The 20,983-nt window shown below is 44.5% G+C and overlaps 1 protein-coding gene across 1 annotated transcript in view; it reads right to left on the reverse strand.

Moving 5' to 3' along the window:
- Positions 1-20,983, reverse strand: part of MYO5B (myosin VB) — a 123,042-nt gene that overhangs the window by 36,200 nt on the left and 65,859 nt on the right. The window contains exons 18-22 of the mRNA XM_088157035.1: positions 14,401-14,512; positions 12,757-12,968; positions 10,900-11,056; positions 7,888-8,127; positions 3,313-3,552 (exon numbers count right to left, since the gene is read on the reverse strand). Of these exons, the coding sequence (XP_088013161.1) occupies positions 3,313-3,552; positions 7,888-8,127; positions 10,900-11,056; positions 12,757-12,968; positions 14,401-14,512 (961 nt within the window). The remainder of the gene's footprint in view (positions 1-3,312; positions 3,553-7,887; positions 8,128-10,899; positions 11,057-12,756; positions 12,969-14,400; positions 14,513-20,983) is intronic.

A 20,983-nucleotide genomic window follows, 5' to 3' on the forward strand; every position in this document is an offset into this window, starting at 1 on the left:
AGGAAGAATTCTAAAATAATTGGAGAAGAGAAGAGAGACAGGAGTGATGGAATGGAAGGAAAATCTTTGCTGCATTGGGACAGCAAGGAGCTCTACTTGTTTGTCCCATCAGGAAAAGATTAAAGGCAGTGGGATTATTTTACTAATGCTTTTTATTGGGTGCTGATAAGGAATTCTCTGCCCAAAGCAATGACGGTTAGAAAACAAAACTGGACAAAAATCTTGAGTTATTCTCAACTGTGCTGAGAGGATATTTGGAAGAGCAAGACTTAACAGAATCCACAACAATTATTCCCAGATTTTAAAATTTCTAATCCAGATTGGGTTCAGGTATTTTTAAGATTGTTCTCTCGAGCCACTGAATTTGTTTCCTGCATTCCTGTTCCTACATGAAACAGGAGCAATCTCAGAGTTCATAACCTGTGTGTAACCAGGCCCAGTGGGAACATGAACATTCGAGCAGGTCACACCATGGCCGAGCAGCACCAACTCCCTCCCTGACACCTACATGGACATTTTTGTACTTCCTTTGCTTACCTTTCCACAGGAAACAGATCTTTGGAGGTGCTTCAAAGCAACAGCACCTGCTTTGAAAGGTTTCTGTGGAAGATACTGAGCAGGGAGCACTTTGTGATGGCTGCAGCTCTCATCTAAGTGCTACCCTGGAACAACCTGCTCATAAGATCTGCCTCCCATCCTCCCCCAGTTTTGTAAGGAAAGGATGATGGCATTTTGGCACTTTCCTAATGAAATTCATGGCCAGGCTGTGAATTTTCCTAGCTCACCAAGCCAGAAGATTAGGTGCTACCAAATGCCCTAGAAAGAGCTGTTGGTACTTACCACCCAGATGCTACAAACTTTATCACAAAATTAAAAAAAGAAGAGCTATTCTAAAATTAAGGACTTGGAGAGAATAGCTACGATGAAGAGATTAAAGGACTTTTTTTCAGTAACTAAATCTTAACTGACATGGATTTGCAGGAGCTGCAGAAAAATTAAAGTCTCATCTCAGGCTCACTCAGAAGTGAGATGTCTTTGGGAATCTGTCCCACTACAGCCATGCCCATGGTGGCATCTTGATACTGAAGGTGAAAACTGCTTCTCACCTGAATTTGGTTTCATGACTTTTCCCAGCTTCTAACAGGTATTACAACTCAAAAATCTCTTCCCAGAATTTTTCTTGAGAGGTGTTCTGGCTAAATTAATATTTTCAGGAAGGAAACAGGCCCACTCCATCTTCCCCCTTACAAAGAAATGATGGGAGCAATGGAAAGCTAATGCCAGAAATGGGAGCCTGCACTGCTCATTAGAAATGTTTTATAATTAAACCACCTATTTTCATGGTGAAAAACAGTATTTGCTCTGCTGTAGGCACTTTTACAACAAGGGAAAGCTTCTGCTTTGTTTTCATGCTTTTTAAAAGCATTTCTTCAGTGATTAAGCCAACCTTCCATCCAAACGCTCGAAGGGAATTTGCAATCAAGAACAAAGAGACACAGTTTATCCCCAGCTGTATCACCTTTAGAATCAAGCATCCTTTCCGGCCCTAAAAGCCTGTGCTGCACCCAAGGAGACCTGCAACAAAAATAATCTTATAATTTTAAAAGGAAACCTGGTTTCATGTGTCCCTCTGTAGGTGCATCTCAGGTGCAAGGAGTGGAGTAAGTGATCAGCTGGCAGCTCTCTTGGTCCAGCCAAGGACAGCAAGTGTACAGACCGTTCACCTCTTTCAGAAGAACACCCAAAAGTGCATTTCAGTCGTGTCAGAAGGTGCAGAGTAAACCACCCTGACCACAGTCCTCCACCACAGCTTCTCAGCCAGACCCACCACCTGAGGGCTAAGCCTCGAGGGGAGGTTGGCCACAGCAATGCTGCTGTGTGAAGTGCACTACAAGAGCCTCATGAGGACATTCTTCCACTGTAATAATAACACAGCTAATTCCAGGCTATTTTTTTTTTTTTAATTTCCAAAAGCGACTCATCTTCAGGTTGTCATGCACCAAGTACCGTTCTAGAATAATGGCTGCAAAACAGCTTTTTCTTTGCAATTTGTTGAGTAGAAAAGCCCTAAATTCTTTCCAATAGCAAGATCAAAGATTCAGTTCAATTTCTGGTGCAGAAGGGATATCGTGGATTTAACTTGAGCAGCCACAAGCATCTGCACAAGGAAACTGAACTCTCGTCTTAGTGCCTCAGGTTAAGAGAACGGGTTTTACTCAGAATTAATCTGATCAGCAAAGAAATTCAGGGCAAGAGGTCCATCTTTGCTATTTGCAAAACAAACTCTACACTCCAAAGTCTCTTCCTCCCACTAGAATGCCTTCTTATTCAATGGTAGCAGTGTTGGACCACTTCCACCCCAAGAGATAAAGCACAGGAGCTGCACTTGATTGTCCTTGTGGTTCCCTTCCAAACCAGGATGTTCCATGGGTTTGCATGAAGGAGGGAGAAAAAAATAAATCTATTTTGTGTACATCCCAGCTCCAAACCCTATAAAAGCCTATAACAACCAGCACTGCTGGAGTGCCTCTCCTCGTGGAGGGAAGCTGGTCCACACACAGTTCATACTCTGTGTGTACCTACAACACGTTGGAAACTGAGCCTTGTGTCCCATCTGTGGGCTGGGATGAGGAATATTTACATCTTCCTAATATTTGCAGCATCTGTGTCAGTCCTGTACAGTAAATTGCATTACAAACCATGAGGAATCTCTGCATACACATGAAGGTCTGGCATGTACGTGAGTCTTAGGACAAGAAAAGCAGCTTCAAGCTGTGCCAGGGCAGGTTTAGATTGGATATCAGGGAAACTTTTTTCACTGAAGAGCGTGTAAAGCATTGGAACAGACTGCTCAGGGCAATGGGGGAGTCACCAGCCCTGGAAGTGTTCAAAAACTGCATGGGTGTGGCACTCGAGGACACAGTTTAGTGCTGACCACGGTGGTACTGGGCTGGAGGTTGGTCCTGGTGATTTTACAGGTCTTTTTCAAGCTTTACAACTCTGTGATTCAATGATATTCATGGCTAATAGGCATCCAGATTTCCAGATATGTTTGGGTTTGGGGCGTTTCCTTGTGGTTGGCAGCACAAAAGACATCAGGAAGGGGTGTCCTGACACAAGGCAGCCACAGCTCCAGCAGGGATGTCCACCTGTCCTTGCTGCCCTATGAGCTGGCTAAAGGTAAATCCTAGGGGCATTCAGCAACAGAAATAATAATCAAAGAACAGAAACTCCCCTTCAGAGTTGTGAAGAGTGAGCTTCCACCAGCACGGCCACCTGCAGGAGGCACCTGAGGCAGGCAGACAGACGAACCTTCCTCAGCAGGTCCCTCTCCTTGCCGTGGCTGTCCTCCATGACCTCCCTCTCCCCGTGAGCCCTCTCCAGCTCCATCCGCAGCCGCTGCATCTCCTCCTGCAGGCTCAGCAGCTGGTTGCCATCACCTCGCTGGTTCTGTTGGTACTGCTGCAGCTCCTTCTTCAGCTTCTCCACCTCGGAGGAGTGGGTTGAGGTCAGCACGGACAGCTGCTCATTCAGAAGCTTGTTCTCCTTGTTCTGCAGCCAACATCCCAAAAACAAGAAAAGAAGAGCACAAGTTACATCAGTGCATGGAGTGATGCACTGCAAAAGTAACCACTCAAATTCTCAAGCATGGTGGGTGACAGGCCCACAGTAACAAACATTTCCATGCATATGCTAATGAAACTCATAAAGCTAAAAGCTATTTCTAAACTGTGACAAAAGCTCAATAATATTTTGGCAAAGATTACAGAAGCATTTGTCAAATTGGTATTACGCTGTTATCACTCAGGGCAAAGGCAGACAACTCTTGGTAGCATTGGCAGCCAAACCAAAATACTACATTTCTACTACAGCTTCCAAATGGTATTGCTTAATGTGATTGGTTTGCAGTTTTGGAGGAGTGTGTAGTATTCCTTTTGCAGTTTATCCTTCTATTCCTGAATCCCATGCATGCAGAATCCTGGAGTGACAACGCAGAACTGCAGCCCCAAGCACAGGGAGCTCCCAAAACTCCAGTTTTAAGTCATGTGCCAGTTCAGTCATCCTTTCATTTACTCAGGTTTTCAGTTTTAAAGCACTTAGCAGTGATTTGCTCCCAGTTTTGGGAACTGAAAGTTCAGCAGACTTTGCTGATTTTTGGGCTTCAAATCAAAGTCAATAGGCACTATTGTGACTAATGAAACATCACCATTATTAAACATCCTCAGGCCAAAGACCAAGAGCTTCATTAAGAGCCTACTACATAAGCTATGCTGAGTTTGGGTAGATAATCTTGATATCACAAGAACCATTTTGAAACTTAAAATGCATTCTGGTTTTTAGAGTTTGGTCTCATCATCGTTCTGGCTTCTTTTAAGGTGACCTCCCAAAGCATCCCCTCTCACTGCGTCTCAGTGCTCTGAAGCAAGATAAAAACACATCTCAAATGGAAAAACAAGTAAATGAAGCGTATCAACAATTTTTTTCCTTTGCTCCCTAGTAATGAATTATTAATGAACATCAAAATTCAGCATTCGTATCGTATTAGGAAATTAGAATTTCTGCATGACCAAAGGCATTTCATAGAATCCTGGGATGATCTGAGCTGGAAGGGACATTAAAGCTCATCCAGTGCCACCCCCTGCCATGGCAGGGACAACTTCTACTGTCCCAGCTGCTCCAAGCCCTGTCCAGCCTGGCCTTGGACACTGCCAGGGATCCAGGGGCAGCCACAGCTGCTCTGGGCACCCTGTGCCAGGGCCTGCCCACCCTCCCAGCCAGCAATTCCTTCCCAAGATCCCATCCAGCCCTGCCCTCTGGCACTGGAAGCCATTGCCTGTGTGCTGTCCCTGCCTGCCTTGTCCCCAGTCCCTCTGCAGCTCTCCTGGAGCCCCTTCAGGCCCTGGCAGGGGCTCTGAGCTCTCCCTGGAGCCTTCTCTTGTGCAGGTGAGCAGCCCCAGCTGTGCCAGGCTGGCTCCAGAGCAGTGGCTCTAAAGACATTTCCAAAGAAATGCATTTTCAGAACCTTGTGTACATGGTTTTACACAGTACCCAAGTGAGATTTTCATGCAAACACAAGATAAAATGCATAGGAATGTTTCTGGGTTTTTTTATTACAAACTAGAGACATGAGAGAGCATTTACTGGGTTGCTCCCCACTGCAATTAGTGATTGCTAAACAGACCCTGTTAAATTTGAACTTGCTTTATTTTCAATCATTATCCAGCCCTGCAGATCTGAGACAGTCCTGGTTTCAACCCAGGCTCTGTGGAAAAACCTAGTTTATTTTGCTGCCAAAGGCAGATGTAACAAATTCATTACCCAAACTAGTTTTATTCACAAAAAATGCTCACAGAGATTGTACTGCTTGCAGAGACAGTGTATAGAGCTCACAGTGTGTCTAAATATTGGCTGCATGAACATGCAATACTACATTAAGCATATGCCTTATAAGCGTCTCAGGCAATTCCAACAAACAGATTTAAATAAAATTAATTGGAGAAAAAAAAAACAGAAAGAAAAGAAGGAATTGGTCCAGTGTAAATAGAAAAGAAAGTGCTCCAGTGAGGATATTTTGCAGCAAAATAGATCAAAATCCTTCTTCTGTGTGCAAAAATCCCTCACCTGATTAAAAAACTTAATTAAATGATTCCAGTTACAGATGCCAGAGCATCTGAGCAGAGGCTGACATACAATAATAGGTTTTAATGTTTTCAAAGAAAGATCTCTTCCTTCGGGGCACATGGAGGATTGCATCTCTACTCATGCATGAGCTAAAGTAGCAGAAATAGAAACATTTTCTTCCACTGCTACTCAAAAAAACCCCAACAAAAAACAACTGCAGCTCTCCAGGTTACCTGCTATATACATTTTTTTTCTTGGAAAGTTAATTGGTATTTTCAAAGGTTGTGTTTATAGATTAGCAACAACTGAAAGCAAGATCCTTCAGGGAAACTACAATACAGCAAACGCACTGTGCCAGAAAAAACATTCAGTGCACTGAAAAGGGAACCTACTGGAACAATGCTCCTTAGCACTTCCAAAGCATCCCAGGGAAACCTGGCAGCCCTGGAAGGATGGTTAAATTCAGCTCACTGGAGAGGCCACCACGGGTAATCCCGAGCAAGAATGCTTTCCTGCAAAAGCTACACAGAAAGCATCAAAGAAACTCCTACAAAATGGTCTGTGGAAAGACTGAGGGAGAGCAAGATGAGCCCAAGACCATTATTTCTACGTGGGTAAAAGCTCTCCATGACTCCTTCCCTAAAGCAGATCCTTCTGCTGCTTTCATAGCCCATGACAGGAAAGCCAATGTTAACCAAATATTGGGGTTTTTTTCCTTCACTGTTCCACTGCCACACTTCTCCTAGCAAGGAAATAGGGAAAAATACTAACAAACTAAAAAATACTACTGATGTTACAAGTGTCAAGTCCAGCAGCTCAGCAGATCCAACAGTGACATTCACACTCATTGCACAAGTTCAGCCCAAAATACCTGGACTTGGAATGACTCATCCTATTCAATTCCAACAAAATACCTTCTGAATGAAAGGTCATATCAAACCTTACTCTTAGAGGTTTCCATTCCTAAGTTAGCAAAATCTAAGTATGGAACCAGGCGTTTTAAAATTAAGCACCAGGGCCTGAAAGCTGGACCCTGTTGTGGTGCAGTTAATGCACTGCAGACAATTAACACTGCAGTGAGGGTGACCACAGCAATGCAAACCCTCATATATCCTGACTCTGCACCATCTGAGCCAACACAGAGCCACTGGTCATCACCTCCAACACAGCACTGCTCGTGCCACACTGGGGTGGGGAGATTTCAGGTGGAGGGAGCCCTGTGGGATGGACAAGGGTCCCTGATACCATGATAAACTGGAATTACCACAAACTGGGGCTACAAATAAGGGGTAATTCCAACTGAAGGGAATGTTCTCTTACCTGCAAAAATTCAATTTAAGGTTACAAGTGTATATGAATTTCCCTGTTGATATTAGTCAATACAATTAGTCCCACTCAGTATTTCTTATGATCACCCCTCAATTCCTTGTACAGCAACAGAAGGTATTTAACAGAGTAATTTGCAGGCATAAGCATGTGAAAAAAAATTATTCTGCTACGTGTGTAAAATCAAACCATTATTCTGCAGCTTATTAATGGCAAATGGCTACTGGTGAAAACATCCTTGTGATCAAACAGTCACTGTAAAGTCATCTAGTCATTCCATGCAGGAATCTGTCACATCACACACTCTCCTTACTCCTGAGAGTCGTTGTGTCTAGTAACACCAATGTGCTCAAAGTAAAGTGTTTACCCAGACTGCTATTTCTCTTCCCAGGAATGTGACTCCCAGGACACACAGTTCATAGCACCAGTGGTGGCAGACACTCTGCACACCCAAAAAAAAGCACAGAGGAGCAATTCAGCCCCAAACCCATGACATTGGGTCCCACGTGCATTTGGCTTGGGTTTTCAAGCAACATTTCCCAAAATTGTTCTGTTTTCCCCCTCCGAGCCCTGCTGGGCAGTCCCCACAACAATTGCCCTGAGCAAGCTGTGTCCCACCATTACAAATGCCCGGCTGCCACCAACACCACCCTTTCCAAAAAACAACTGCTAGAGATTTCAACTTCCACCTGACATCTCATGTTTTACCTGCAGAAAACTGTGAACTTTGAGCTTTTAAATGTGGGAATCTACAGCAGTACTGCAGAATTTTGTTAGGTAATAGTTTAAGGGAGATACGGGTTTCAATTCTATGTTACGATTTTGCTTTTTTGCTGTTTACTTTTAGTAGTACCGACTTGCCAATTAGGCACAAAGCGGCAGCCGGGCCGGACCAGGCCCAGCCAGGCCAGACCAGGCCCGGCCCAGCTCAGGACGTACCTGCTCATCCACCTTCCTCTGCAGCTGCACCACCTTGTTCTCCATGCCGATGTTGAGCTTCTTGAGGTGCTGTGCCGAGCGTGCCTCGATGCGCAGGGCCTGGAGCTGGCGCCGGGCCCGGAGGCGGCGCCAGTGGCACTGCAGCACCACGGCGGCGGCCCGGGCCCGGCGGAGCCGCACACGGGCCAGCCAGCCCCGGGCATACTTCTGCACGATGGTGGCCTTGTGCTCCATCAGCATCTGAAAAACACGGAGGGTTAACGGAGAGAAGGCACAGAATTGTGGAATCTCTGAATGGGTTGGGTTGGAAGGACTTTGAAGCTCATCCACCGTGGGCGGGGATGCCTTCTACTAGACCAGGCCACTCCAAGCCCTGTCCAGCCCGGCTTTTGACACTTCCAAAGCTTTTTTGGGACTAGGAACAGCCACAGCTTCTCTGGGAAATCTGTGCCAGGGCCTCCCCACCCTCATAGCCAGGAATTCCTTCCCAATATCTTCTCTAAATCTACTTGCCTTCAGCTTAAGGCCATTCTGCAAGGTCACCTGTACACCAGCTCTGGTTTGGCTGCAACAAACATTAAACACTTCCCAAATTGCCTTGGAAAGGGCTTCTCCTACAAGGAACATGCTGGTAGATGCAGGGGCTGACAGCTGGAAATGGAAGCTGTTGTTTTATACCCTCTTTCACAGACAGTACTTCCAACCCTGCTTGTGGAGGCTTCTGCAGGCTCTGCTCTCAACTGATGCAGGCAGGACACACCCAGACCTCCCCTAAGAGCTTGGTCTCAGACTAAAGCCCTGCTTGGCCAATGACATGAGGGGATGTGAAAGACACGAGTCCTCCTGGTTGTGAGGACTTGGTGGGAGCAGGTGACATCTGAGCTCAGGTGTGAACCACCCAGAACAGTACTGAGATTCACCAGTACTAAACAGTCATAAACAGTCATTAACAGACACACCAACACTTAGCAGTGCATTTACTGTCTGTCCCCTCAGCATCAGACATCCCCCACACCAGAACAGATCTGTAGATTTTTTTTCTGTGTTCCACCTCTGCATTATGATAATTTTCACTGCAGATAAATGCTGTCCTGATGGGATTTCATATCATGTGGATAACCTTCAAATAAAACCACGAGTCCTTTCACTACAGCCTGCAGCCAGTTCTCTAGTACAATTCAATTCCCAGTAATTTTTATCAGCTTTTGCGAAATTTCTGGCATGTTGGCATTGAATTTCTTCCCCAAAATTTACACCTATTTTGTCACTCAGTGCCAGTTCAATTTTGTCCTCTAAAACTGAAGGCTGACATTTTAAAGATACAAACAGTATGTTGTTAATATGCTCCTTATGCTTCAGTCTGCTAAGGAAATAAATAAAAGAATTTGAAGATTACAAGATGTTTTATTGTTATTAGTTTGGGTTAAGTTGTCTCAGAAAAGGTTATCCTATCAGCTTCTCTTACAAATATTTTGTTTCACCCTAAGGCTTTCTTCGCAGTTGAAAATTTTAATTCCGAATAAAGGGATTATATAAATTTAGGATGCAGCAAGAATCACTGTTAAATGAGCTTTGTATGTCTCCAGCCTTGGCATTCAGAAATGGGGAAATCTAGGGATGCCCAAAGAGGTAGAAGAAAGCCCACTGCATTGCCTTAGGGACTTATTTCAGCTTTACAGCAAAATTTTGGTGGGCACTGGGCATGCCCTCATCCCACAGATGATCACCCACAGCCCAGCATCTGTTGCTGAACGTGCACTGGAACCAACATCTGTGTCTAAAACCTATACCCAGGTGTTCCAGAGATTAAGGATGTTCAGATTAGAGAGGTCTGGACTTCAGCCAACTTCCACACCTTGTTAAGATTTGGGTGGCTTTTAATCTCTGTAGGACCAGATGGAGATTTTTAACTGCTGGACCAGCTGCCTCCCCTGCAGAAGCTTCAAATTTAAAAGAAATGCTGAAAAAGCAGTGGCAGCACAACTTCCTTATCACCAGCTGCTGTGTCTCAAAGGATAACCCTGGTCTCTCTAGGAGGTCGCCAGGTGTCCAGGTAACTTCAATTATTTCCAGGAACAGGCTTTTCCCTCAGGATGCCTCTCACTTCCTGGAGTAGCCCCATAACCCAGTTAGGCACCAATTTAGGTAAACACCAATACAGTGCTGGGTCTGAGGAGTGGACAGAAGACTCTCCAAAACTGTTCTCAGTTTCCTGACAGAGAGTAGCTGGAGAAGGACTGGGGACAAGGCAGGCAGGGACAGCACACAGGCAATGGCTTCCAGTGCCAGAGGGCAGGGCTGGATGGGATCTTGGGAAGGAATTGCTGGCTGGGAGGGTGGGCAGGCCCTGGCACAGGGTGCCCAGAGCAGCTGTGGCTGCCTCTGGATCCCTGGAAGTGACCAAGACCAAACTGCACAGGCTTGGAGCAGTCTGGGATAGTGGAAGGTGTCCCTGCCCATGGCAGGGTGGAATGAGGTGATCTTTAAGGCCCCTTACACCCAAACCACCCCAGGATTCAATGATTTCTCACTGTATCACTGTTGTCACAAAACTCCTAAATCTTCTGTGTCCCACTCCTGGTTTAACATAGGAAATGGAAGGAGAGACCTAATTGAAGAGATATTTCTACCAACAAATGTCTTACTGCCTGCCTTCCACGACAGACCTTCCTTGTCTTCCTACCCTACTGGGAATGGCCCCTGCATGCAGCTTCCAGCAAACACACAGTGGGATGGGGAGGTTTTAGCAGAGCATAGGTTAGATCAAATGACATTTCCACATCTCCACAATGCCTCCCGGCACTACAGTGACTAAGTCCATTTAGCTGCTCTGTTGAGGTGCTGCTACCAAAATGTTTTTTTGCTTGCACAGCTTTAAATAGCAAAGCTCACCGTCACCGGCAGCACCGGGCGCCTGTCAGCTTCACAAACATCAACACAGCCACAACAACCACATCGCAGAAATAAACACAAAGGCCCATTCCCCATGCAAAGACCCTCCTGGAGGTGTACCTGGTGGTAAATCCTCCTGACGAACATGCCCCGAGCAAAAGCCTGGATGGTGAGGGTGGCATTGCGGACCCTCAGGAAAGCCCGGTGCATCCGCACCATTCGGTACTGCTTCTGCAAGATGATGGCAGCCCTCGTCCTCCTCAGGTTCTCAAAAAGCCTGCAATGCACAGGAGGAGGGTTAAGCAGGGAAAATAAAGTCCACTTCTTTCTGATGCAGTAAGTTTTAAACCAGGGGGAGAGGAAAACCTTTCACCCAATGTGGCTTGATGGTAGTCAGGAAAGACCACGCAACAGCTGGGATAAGGAAGCCTCCATGGTATCAAACAGCAGCCATGGAACCCAGGAGCACTAGAACCACAGATCAATATATCTCGTTGTTCCCAAACAGCACTAAACCCAAGTACTCCCCAGGTTTTTCTTGGTTTGAACTCTCTGCCTTGTGTCCTTGCGCTCATCAGTGCCCAGGTTGGCTCCATCACTCCTCTGACTATAAAAAGCACACGTCACACAGGGTATCCACTGACTCAGTGAAAACAGCAGCAAATTGATTTGACATTTAAACTGGTGTGCACTGCTTTGGCAACATTCCTGAGCAGAGCCTCGAGCAATTCACAGACAGCAAATAATGAGGGATGTGGTCAACTCCACACCATGTTGCTCCCATTCTCCAGCTGAACTCATGTTCAATTTGCTGTTACACAGGTTAATAAATGCCCATAAACCCTCAATTTAATTTGATAATTAGCTTGTTTTGCTGAATTTATGATTCATTTATTGCTCTCAGCATGCAGCATTATACAGAAATTTGATCCACTTCTTTTATTTTGTGAAAAGCGTATCAAAACTAAGAGGCAAAGCTAAGAGGTTTATATATTGCTTTGATTGAAGCAAACGGTTTCTCGTTAGGACCCACTAAGCCAGGGCTTCCTGAAGAGGATAAGGGATGGTCTGTCTCCAAAAAGAGGCAGTAGTTACTCAGATGTCATCTGACCCTACAATCCCTGCACAAAGAGGGAAACTGAAAAATTTTGTAGAAGCTGCAGCTGCTGGTTCTCCCTGACACCAACCCCTTTCACAACCACAAATTACACCACAAATTCAGCGAGCATCTCTGATGTTCTTTTTACCAACCCCACACCTGCCACCAGCAGCCCACTCTGCAGCAGTGCTACCTACAGAAACTACACAAGGGAGCTTGGGGTTCCTGCACAGAAAGTGTTAACATTGGGCTCTGTTATTATCTACTGTACACAGCCCCCTGCCAGTGATTTGGAATGATTTTACTCATTACAAAGGATACAGCCAATCAATCCTGAGAACTCCCCTTGGACATCACAGAGACACAAACCTGGTCCCTGCAGGGGAGGAGTGCATACCAACTAGGCAGCTCTTCCCTGGCTGATCTAAATGCCCTTTACCAAAGGCAGTCCCAGGAAAATATTAGTTCTGTGAAACACTTTCACATAAATCCTTCAGAGCACTACAGTCATCTCATTATAACCAGATTGTCTGTGTTACAACCTTGGCCAGCACCTAGAAATTAAATCAATGTATGATATGTATGATATGAAACCAGTTTGAGGCAAAGAATTTTGATCTCTTGCCCCTAAATATAACCTGAGAGGGGGTCAGAAAGAAGTCCCAACTTTAGCCCAGAAACTCCCACCACAGTGTTACCCACACTCACATCATGCTCCTTGCTTTCAAGAACATCTCAGAACATTTTCAAAGTTCCTCATACGAAACCCCCCAAACTTAAGCTCCAGAAGATGCAAGAGCTTGAGAACACGGGTGGCTGGAGATGTTTTCACACTTGACCTCCCAGCTGGCCCCTCTCTGAGGCTCCCCAGGACCCACCTGCGTGCCAGGTGCCCGCGGGCATAGCGCTGCAGGGTGAGGGTGGCTCGTCTCAGCCTCTGGTACCTGGCCCTCTGCAGCCAGCCCCGCACTGTCTTCTGGATCATGATGGTGGCAGCTCTGAACTTATCTGCCCGCAGTTTCTCCAGATATGCCACCTGGCCTGCACGGAAAAAGATCTTGGTACGGCCAAACTGGAACTTGTCTGGATCCTTTTCAAAAGCATAAAGGAAACTACATTTAATTGAGGCAAACATTAGCTTTTTTTTTCTTTTCAGTCTAAGTTGATCAGTAGATACAGAGTAAAATCAAATTTATCCATTCACATCTCTTCTTAATTTGGTAATGAAGATATTATTAGACTCCATTATTAGACATATTAGATTATTAGACTTATTAGACATTATTAGATATCATTAGACTTATTAGACTTACTATACTATACACCCATTAAGGAATGCAGCACTAGGACTCAGTCTTAAACCCCATATATTTACAAAAATTTTGAAGGGGTTTTGGATTGGTTTTTTATGTTTTGTGGGTATTTTTGCTTGGTTGGTTTAGGGGGAATGTTGTTGGGTTTTGGTTTTTTGTGGTTTGTTTTTGTTTTGTTTGTTTGGGGGTTTTATTGTTTTTGTTTGGTTTTGGCTTTTTGTTGTTTGCTGGTTTTAATACAAATAAAGAAATCACAGAATCACAAAATTGTTTAGGTTGGAGGGAACCTTAAACCTCACATATATCCAACCTCCCTGCCATGGGAAGGTCTGGTCTTCCACCAGACCAGGCAAGAAATGCAACACCACAGCACTTCACGAAAAAGATTTCTTTCTCAAAAATATTACTGTTCTGATCTACAAAGTCATACATGTGCTGCAAAAGGTTCTGCAGCCAGGGTACCACTGGGTGCAAAAAGCAGTAAGAGGAACCCAACTGGGTAAATTCCTCAAAATCACACAGGAAAACAAGAGATCAAACATTAAAACTTGTCTAAGGTGCTGTGCACATTCTGGGCCACTCAACAACAAGAAACCTTTGCATGCACATTTGCAATTTAAAAATAACGGATACAAGCAAGGAGTAAAGTTTTGGTAAAGGAGAGGTGGCAAAACTTTCTGATTAGTTGATGGTAAAGAAGTCCCAGTCTGTGGGATGTTTTTTCCACACAGGGCCATTGAAAGTCTCTCACACATCAAGATAAGACATTTACTGCACTTTTCCCTTACTCATTTGTGCAAACAGGCATTTAATGATTGACTAAGGTTCACGACATTCTCCCAGGCTGGACCTCTGAAATGTGCTCCAGCTGTGTCTAGACAAAACCAGAAGGAGGGGCTTGGGGTACACAGTTTTTGAAAGCAGCCAGTCCTTCATGTCCAGCCAGTGACAGTAAACTCTGGACTTCTCCCGCACTGAAATGATTTGCTCTTCTTGACCACAACCAAGAAATCCCATGTCCCACTTTCTCCTGCCACCTCCTTGCAAGACTCCCTCATTTTGGGAAAACTCCCAGGCTGATTTTTTTTTTTTTTTTTTTTTTTTTGCTTGTTTTGCACAAGCAGCAGGTGAAGCTGGAGCAATTTCAGACATCAAAGCCATGAGTTCTGTGCTTTTAAAATCACTGACAAAGATGTGGTCCCAGCTCACCTTAATGAGGTCTTCCAACAGGGTCTGACAGATGATCTTCTTGTCATTCTTAGAGAGGTCTCTCTTGTTCATAAGCACACGGTACCTGTCGAAAAAGTCAGCGTAGGACCACCTGAAAGCAAAGCACACACTGGGTTAGTCTGCATGCTGGGCACTGTTTCATTAAAATAAAGTGCTTGGAGTCACAGACAAGTCAAAGTGTGAAATATTTCAAGGGATTCCTCATCACTACCCTCAGCAAGGACCAAAGCCATCCAAAAGGAGGTACTCAGCCCCAGCCTGGCCCCAGTCTCAGACACTGAATGACCATATCAGGGCCTTTTTAGCCTGGAACAGAAAGGCCACAGCTCACCCTGTTTTCACCCCTGATCTGCTTCCCAACCTGCTGCTCTTTACCACTCATATGCAACAATGCTGTTCCCATCAGAAAAGAGAACCTATCACGGATCTGTTGATTGCCCAAAAATAAAAATTAAATAGCAATCTTGACAAAGTTACAGATAATGAATCAAATAGATATTCTTTGGGTTTTGTGCTCCCAAACTCTGCTGAATACTAATTTCAACCAATTGACTCACTAATTGCTCCATCATGAGGTCTGTGACTGACACCGTTCAAATAAACACAAATCTTTTGGCTCTGGAAAGACAAAGCAGCCCCTTGGAAGATGCCTCACTGTCTCCAGCAGCAAAGCTTCCAAACAGGCAACACTAATTGAAGGAATTAGAGCATTGTATCCTACTGCTAGGAAGTATCATCTCCTGCTGCTGTTGATAGATGTAGAGCCTGCAGACTATGATTCTGAAATTGTTTCAGCCTTCTCTAAATTAGCACAGTGAGTTATAAACCCCTCAAAACCTGAGTTTTTAATTAACATTAGCCTTTTCCAGCAATGTCCAGAATGACATTGATATTTCAACAAAATATGCATAACAAACATCAAAGGGAGACTGGAGAGAATCGCAGAGAATTTGATTTCTGCCCCCACTCAACAAAACCACCTGTGAGCCTGATCCTTACCTGCAGGGATGCTCTGGCAACCAGGACAAGAACAACCTGTGAAGAGCTGCCATACAGAATCATCCTGTTCACCCAGAAGCCCCATGCACACCTTAATTTCTGCATTACGGCACCAAATTCTTCCTATTTTTACACTTCCAGGGATTACAAGTGTGAGAGGGAAAATAAACTGCAAAGGGCCAGAGCAATGATTGTGACAGGTCGTGGCCAGTTTGCAGTGGTGAGGCTGAGAGAGACCACCCGAGCAGTCAGAGCTGCCAGCTCTACAAAATGCCCCACGAAACAGAATAGCTCAGCTGGAAGGGACCTGTGCAATCATCTACTCCAGCTGCTCATACCTCTCATCAAACACCTTGAAGGCTGGAAGCTGTGGTATTTGCTAAGACATGCATATTGCTGATTTCAAAATACACAACCAACAGAGTTCTGTGTCACTTCAGAAAAGGGGAGGAATGCCAATGCTTTTTTGCATTAAAAGCAATACTCTAATTAAAAGAGCACAGCAGAAGGAAATGTTTGTAAAGGGAATGAAGAGAGAAAACTGGGGAAAAAAGGTGGACTGGTAAGGACTGGGAAGCCACAAATAACTCCTGCATGGACACACAGCATCCAGGACACAGCTAGCAAAGTTTATGGGACCGGCAAAAATCAGAGTACCCTTAGGGTTGTATCTGAAGCCAAAGATAAAATGGGGAGCTCCTGGAGGCAGAAGCACGAGGGAAACTGTGATGAAAGGATTTCCAATGCTCAGAATGCTCAGATTGGTTCTGGAGCAGCCAGATTTAGTGCTGATTTAATCTCTGTCTCCACAGGCTAGTCCTGAGGCCAGGTAGCTGAGGCTACCCATCCTCAAATAACCAAAAGTACTGGATTACCACTAAAAAACTAAAATGTGAGCTATGGGGAGCTCCCTCTGGGGTGAAAACTGAACACAAAGATTAAGCAAGACTACAAGCCTTGTGTCCTGTAAGGTTTAACTTAAACTTGCCTTCTCTTTGCTTTCCCAGTGCCTCCCATGTTTCATGATCACATCTCCCATTTTGCATTGTGCAAATAAAACTCGTTTTCATTTTAAGCACGCCCGGGGTTTACACAGCTCCAAATCAAACCTGAGAGGAGAAGCAGAGCATGAAGCGCCCCAGGCACCCAGCCAGGCACACGAGGCTGGAGATATCCTGCCTGCCTCGTGTATTGCTCCAGCCAGGAAAAGCTTGGGAGGGGGGAAGAGAGAAGGAGGGAGTATTCCCATTAACCTGCCAGAGTCAGCTCATTATTAACTGCTGATATGTGGAGAAAAAAAAATCACCCTGCAGGTGCCACCCAGGCTCTTCCAGCAAAGAGCAGATGGTGAAGAGGCAGAATGTGAAAATCAGGGCACGGGTCCAAGCTGGGCAGAAAGCAAAATCCATCATCTTGCAGCACCAAGGCAGAGATGGAGATCCCACAGATGCTCACCAGCAAGAGTCAGACACCTGCAGGAATTCCTTAAAAATAGATCATAGGTCACAGCACAGTGGGTCTTCCTGCAGAGCCTGTCGTTCTCACTTTCCAAGGTGGCAAAAATTGATTTTCCATGTCCATCCGTAATAAAAATTACTCACTTTTCAGGAGTGAGTCTCACGTGAGACATTGGAAGAGTTGGGGAATATTTCCCCTGGTTTCTGTCGAGGTGTTTATCAGGACTGGTGGCATCCACAGCCCCATTTCCACATCTCCCAGAGGTTCACAGCCCCACACTGCACCCCCAGGGCACAGAACTGCCTCACTCGTGCTCTCACCACTCTCTGATTTAGCAGGGGATGACAGCCCTGACACCACACTGCTCCTGTATTATTGTCCATGGAGCATCAAGAGAAAATCTGTGCCACGCCAAGGCTCAGCCAGCCCATCAATAGTTTCACTGGGATATCTGCCATCCCAGTTCACCAGAAAAAGAAAGCTGCAGGGGTTCAGAGGTGCTGCAACAGAATCCTCCACGGAGAAAGGAACAATTAAAGCACTCAGGTTTAATGTAACATGCCTCATTGAGCCACTCGAGGCTCAAAGCTGTATAAAATTTCCTTACAACTGTGTGCTCAGAGAGAAACAAACATGATTCCCCAGCCCTGCAAGGGAGATTTCTCCAGTGCAAAAACACCGAAGCTCAGTGCTTTGCTGTACACACACTTTTAAAATCAATTTTTCTGCACGTACAGCTGGTATTTTTCTTAGGTACATCTTCATTTTCAGAGGCAAAAAGAAAAAAAATCCACAAAAACAGCAAAGAAAAAGAAAACTTATTTGATACTCCCCAAACCACGCACTGACTCCCAGCAGGAGACAAAGGATGTGCTGTGTTACCCCACAGTTCAAAAAGTCAGGAAAAACTATGGCAAGGGTACTCCTCAGTTCAACTTGAGGACAGGTATCAAATAAAAAACAGATTTCAGGTGCTTGGTAATCTGCCACACACCACACAGCATGGGCGAACCTCAGTGCTGGGGGCTGGAAACCACCAAGGGACAGTAAATAAATACAACTCCACATTATTATCATCAAGTTTTAAGGTCCAGATAAGTGGTGCAGAGAAAAGAGATGGAACCAGGGGAATTTTTATACCTGCAAGATTTACAAACAGGAAGAAGGAGGCACAAAGGACTGGGCAGATGCTACTCAAACTGAGATCAAGCCAACCTCAAACAGCTGAATTTTGCTTTGATGTCAGCACAGGTCACCAAGGGGAAAAGGCAATAAAAGGAATTGAAGGATGCAGGAAAATGACTTAGGTCTGTGGGAAAACCCCTCCTTGGGCTCCAGCAGCAAGGGGGATGGTTGGCTGGGAGCCTGAGACTTGGTCACCCCACCAAAGTCTTCATCACCTACAGGAAACAGAGGGAATATGCACAGCACACACCACAGATAAAGTAGGTTTTTCTTCTGTACTTTAAGCAACCAGATTTGGATGTTTCACACAAAAATGCAGCCAGGTGCAAAACAAAGAGGCTGCTCCTGCCTAAAATTGAGGGGTTATGGACCTGAGCAGAGCCAGATGGGTTTATTACAATGTCAAATTGAAGGGAGAGTGGGTAGGAAACTGAGGTTCACATTCTAAGGAAGCCTCCAAAAACCGTCTTTCCAAGCAGTCAGCAACTGCCCAAAATATCCACAACCCATTGTTTCAGGGTTATTACAGCAATGTTACACCAGCTGCACAAAGTGAACAGCTGAAAGGACTGTAATAGGTCCAAAAAGCTTCAAACTCTTAAACATAACATGGTTTCTTTTGGCACCCTAAAATAACTGAACGTTAAATGTTTCCACTTAGAGTACACAAATTCACTGTCCCTGACACCCAAGACCATCCCAGGTGCTGAGCAAACTCAGTCTTGTGTAAAAAATCCTGGCAGCACCACAAGGCACCCTCCCCTGAAGGGGTCAACATTTTAGGCAGGAAGGGGTTGGATGATATTGATCTTTCCAGAGGAGTCACAGCATGTCTGGAGGGGTGCAGGTTCAATCTCAGGGCCGAGATTTGACAGGAAATTATTTTAGAAACTGCAGTTCAGGGAGAAAATTTCTCTTGTCTTGTTTACTGCAGCAGAACAGATTTGCCTTTCAATTATCTCTAAAACATGCCTGGCTTGAAATTAGCTGGAAAATATTCAAAGGGAAAAACGAGGGGGGGAAAACCCCTCCATTTACATATTACACCTTTGTTGGGAGTGGGCAAACAGAACTGTTGGCAGCCAAAGCAATTTATAGGTCTTGTTATCCTGAAATGACAGCCAGACAGCTAAAGGCACATTCTATAAAAAAAAAATTATATATCCAAGGATGTCCATGATAGTTTTCAATTATAAGTGTTTATAGAGTTTAGCAGCTGGGATTTCACACTGAATTGGTACAAAAATGCTGCATCTGACAGCGAGCTCCAGCGACCAGAGGAAGCAGCCAAATGCCGAGGATACTTAAACTATAAATACATAACAACTACAAAGAGGGCATTTCAGAGAGAACTGCAATGATGAGGTTATTTAGAGTGATGGCATGGTGGGAGACCACTGCTGCTGGACCACTGGCTGGAAACCACCATAACCAGCAGGAAAAAAAATGCACAGTTTTGATAGAACAATTAAAAAACTTGTTTTAAAGAGTATTTTGCTATTCGTGGAGGTCTGCATCAATTAGTTCTCTAAAGACTCATCTCTATGCAGCCAGTTTTCTGTAAAGAAGACGAATGGTGTTACAGCACAGAGACATCTTCCACGCTTTACCCAGGGAAGCTGATGATAGATTTACTACCTACACACCTCAGACAGTCCATTCATCACAGTCATTTATGTACACGCTAACAGATACAGGTTTCTTAACTGCTGAGTAACATTTCAAAGCAAATTACACATTTTCAATTTACTTCAGACACAGCCAGAGCGCAGCCTACCATGGAAATGGTGAAATAAACCCAGGGACACCCAAAGTGGGGAGCCCAAGGCTTCAAATTTCTGCAGCTTACACAGCTTGAACAACTACAGCTTGTATTAAAAATTATTTCTTTTCTCAGAGGTGAAAAAATTGTTAAAGACTCAAAACATCACTCTTCAGCAGCAGGTGGTTTTGTCCAGAGATCTCTGACTCAAATCCACATCACCCTCAGAAAGTTACTCCAGCATGCTGGAATATATTCAGAGGTAAACATTACAGGATGAAAATAAGAGTTTTTCCATTGTTTCTGGATAAAATTTACCCTGAGATAAACAAATTTGGAAATTCCCTGTTGCTTTACAGGTAAATTGCGTATACTCAAGCGAAGCAAAAGTCATGAAGATCAAGTTTTCTGTTATTATGTTGAAGTATTCCGAATTTAGAGACTTCACATGGGGTTTAAATTTAATATAATGACTCTCCTTTTTGGTTTTATCCTTAATCAAGCGATATAAACTCAACTGGTCTCAAAATATAAGGAAATACAGAGGAATAATCAATGCCCACTGTGATGAAAACTGAGAGAGATCACATGTAAAACTGCAGAAAGAAATAAAAAGTTTGTTACTTTTCCTACAAAATAAGATCCTCTGGGAGCATCTTTTTCTGAGATGGTCTATCAAAGCAATTTAAATACACAGATTGAAAGATTATTCACAGTCTTTCAATCACATTGTCCAGCTCCTGGGTCTGGATTTTCAAGATTGGAATTTTTCGAGTAAGGAAGGTGAAGAACTACCAGAGCCCAAAATGAGTATTCTATTTGGTGCAGAGCTGTTCCTATATACAATTATATCCCAGAAATATTAAAATAAACAACAATCTGTCCTTCAAGCATCACAAACTTTAGAGAAGGTCACTCTGAAAGGCTGAAATAGCTTTTTGCACCCTTTTTTTTGTCCCTGGAGGAAGAACGAGAGCTGACAAGTTGCAGTGATGGAATAGTTCTGTATTCGTAGTGTCCTGGGAAAAGATCTCATAACCAAAAGCATGCAAGCAGAGCTGAGAGCATCATTTTTTAGTTTGTCATTGCACTGGTCAATTCTTGGCTGTCAATAGATCCTGGCTGGTCTCCAGGTGCAGCAGTGGTTTCTCCCCTCTG

The sequence above is a fragment of the Sturnus vulgaris genome, chromosome Z (genome assembly GCF_052056855.1).
Source record: "Sturnus vulgaris isolate bStuVul1 chromosome Z, bStuVul1.hap1, whole genome shotgun sequence".
NCBI lineage: Eukaryota > Metazoa > Chordata > Aves > Passeriformes > Sturnidae > Sturnus > Sturnus vulgaris.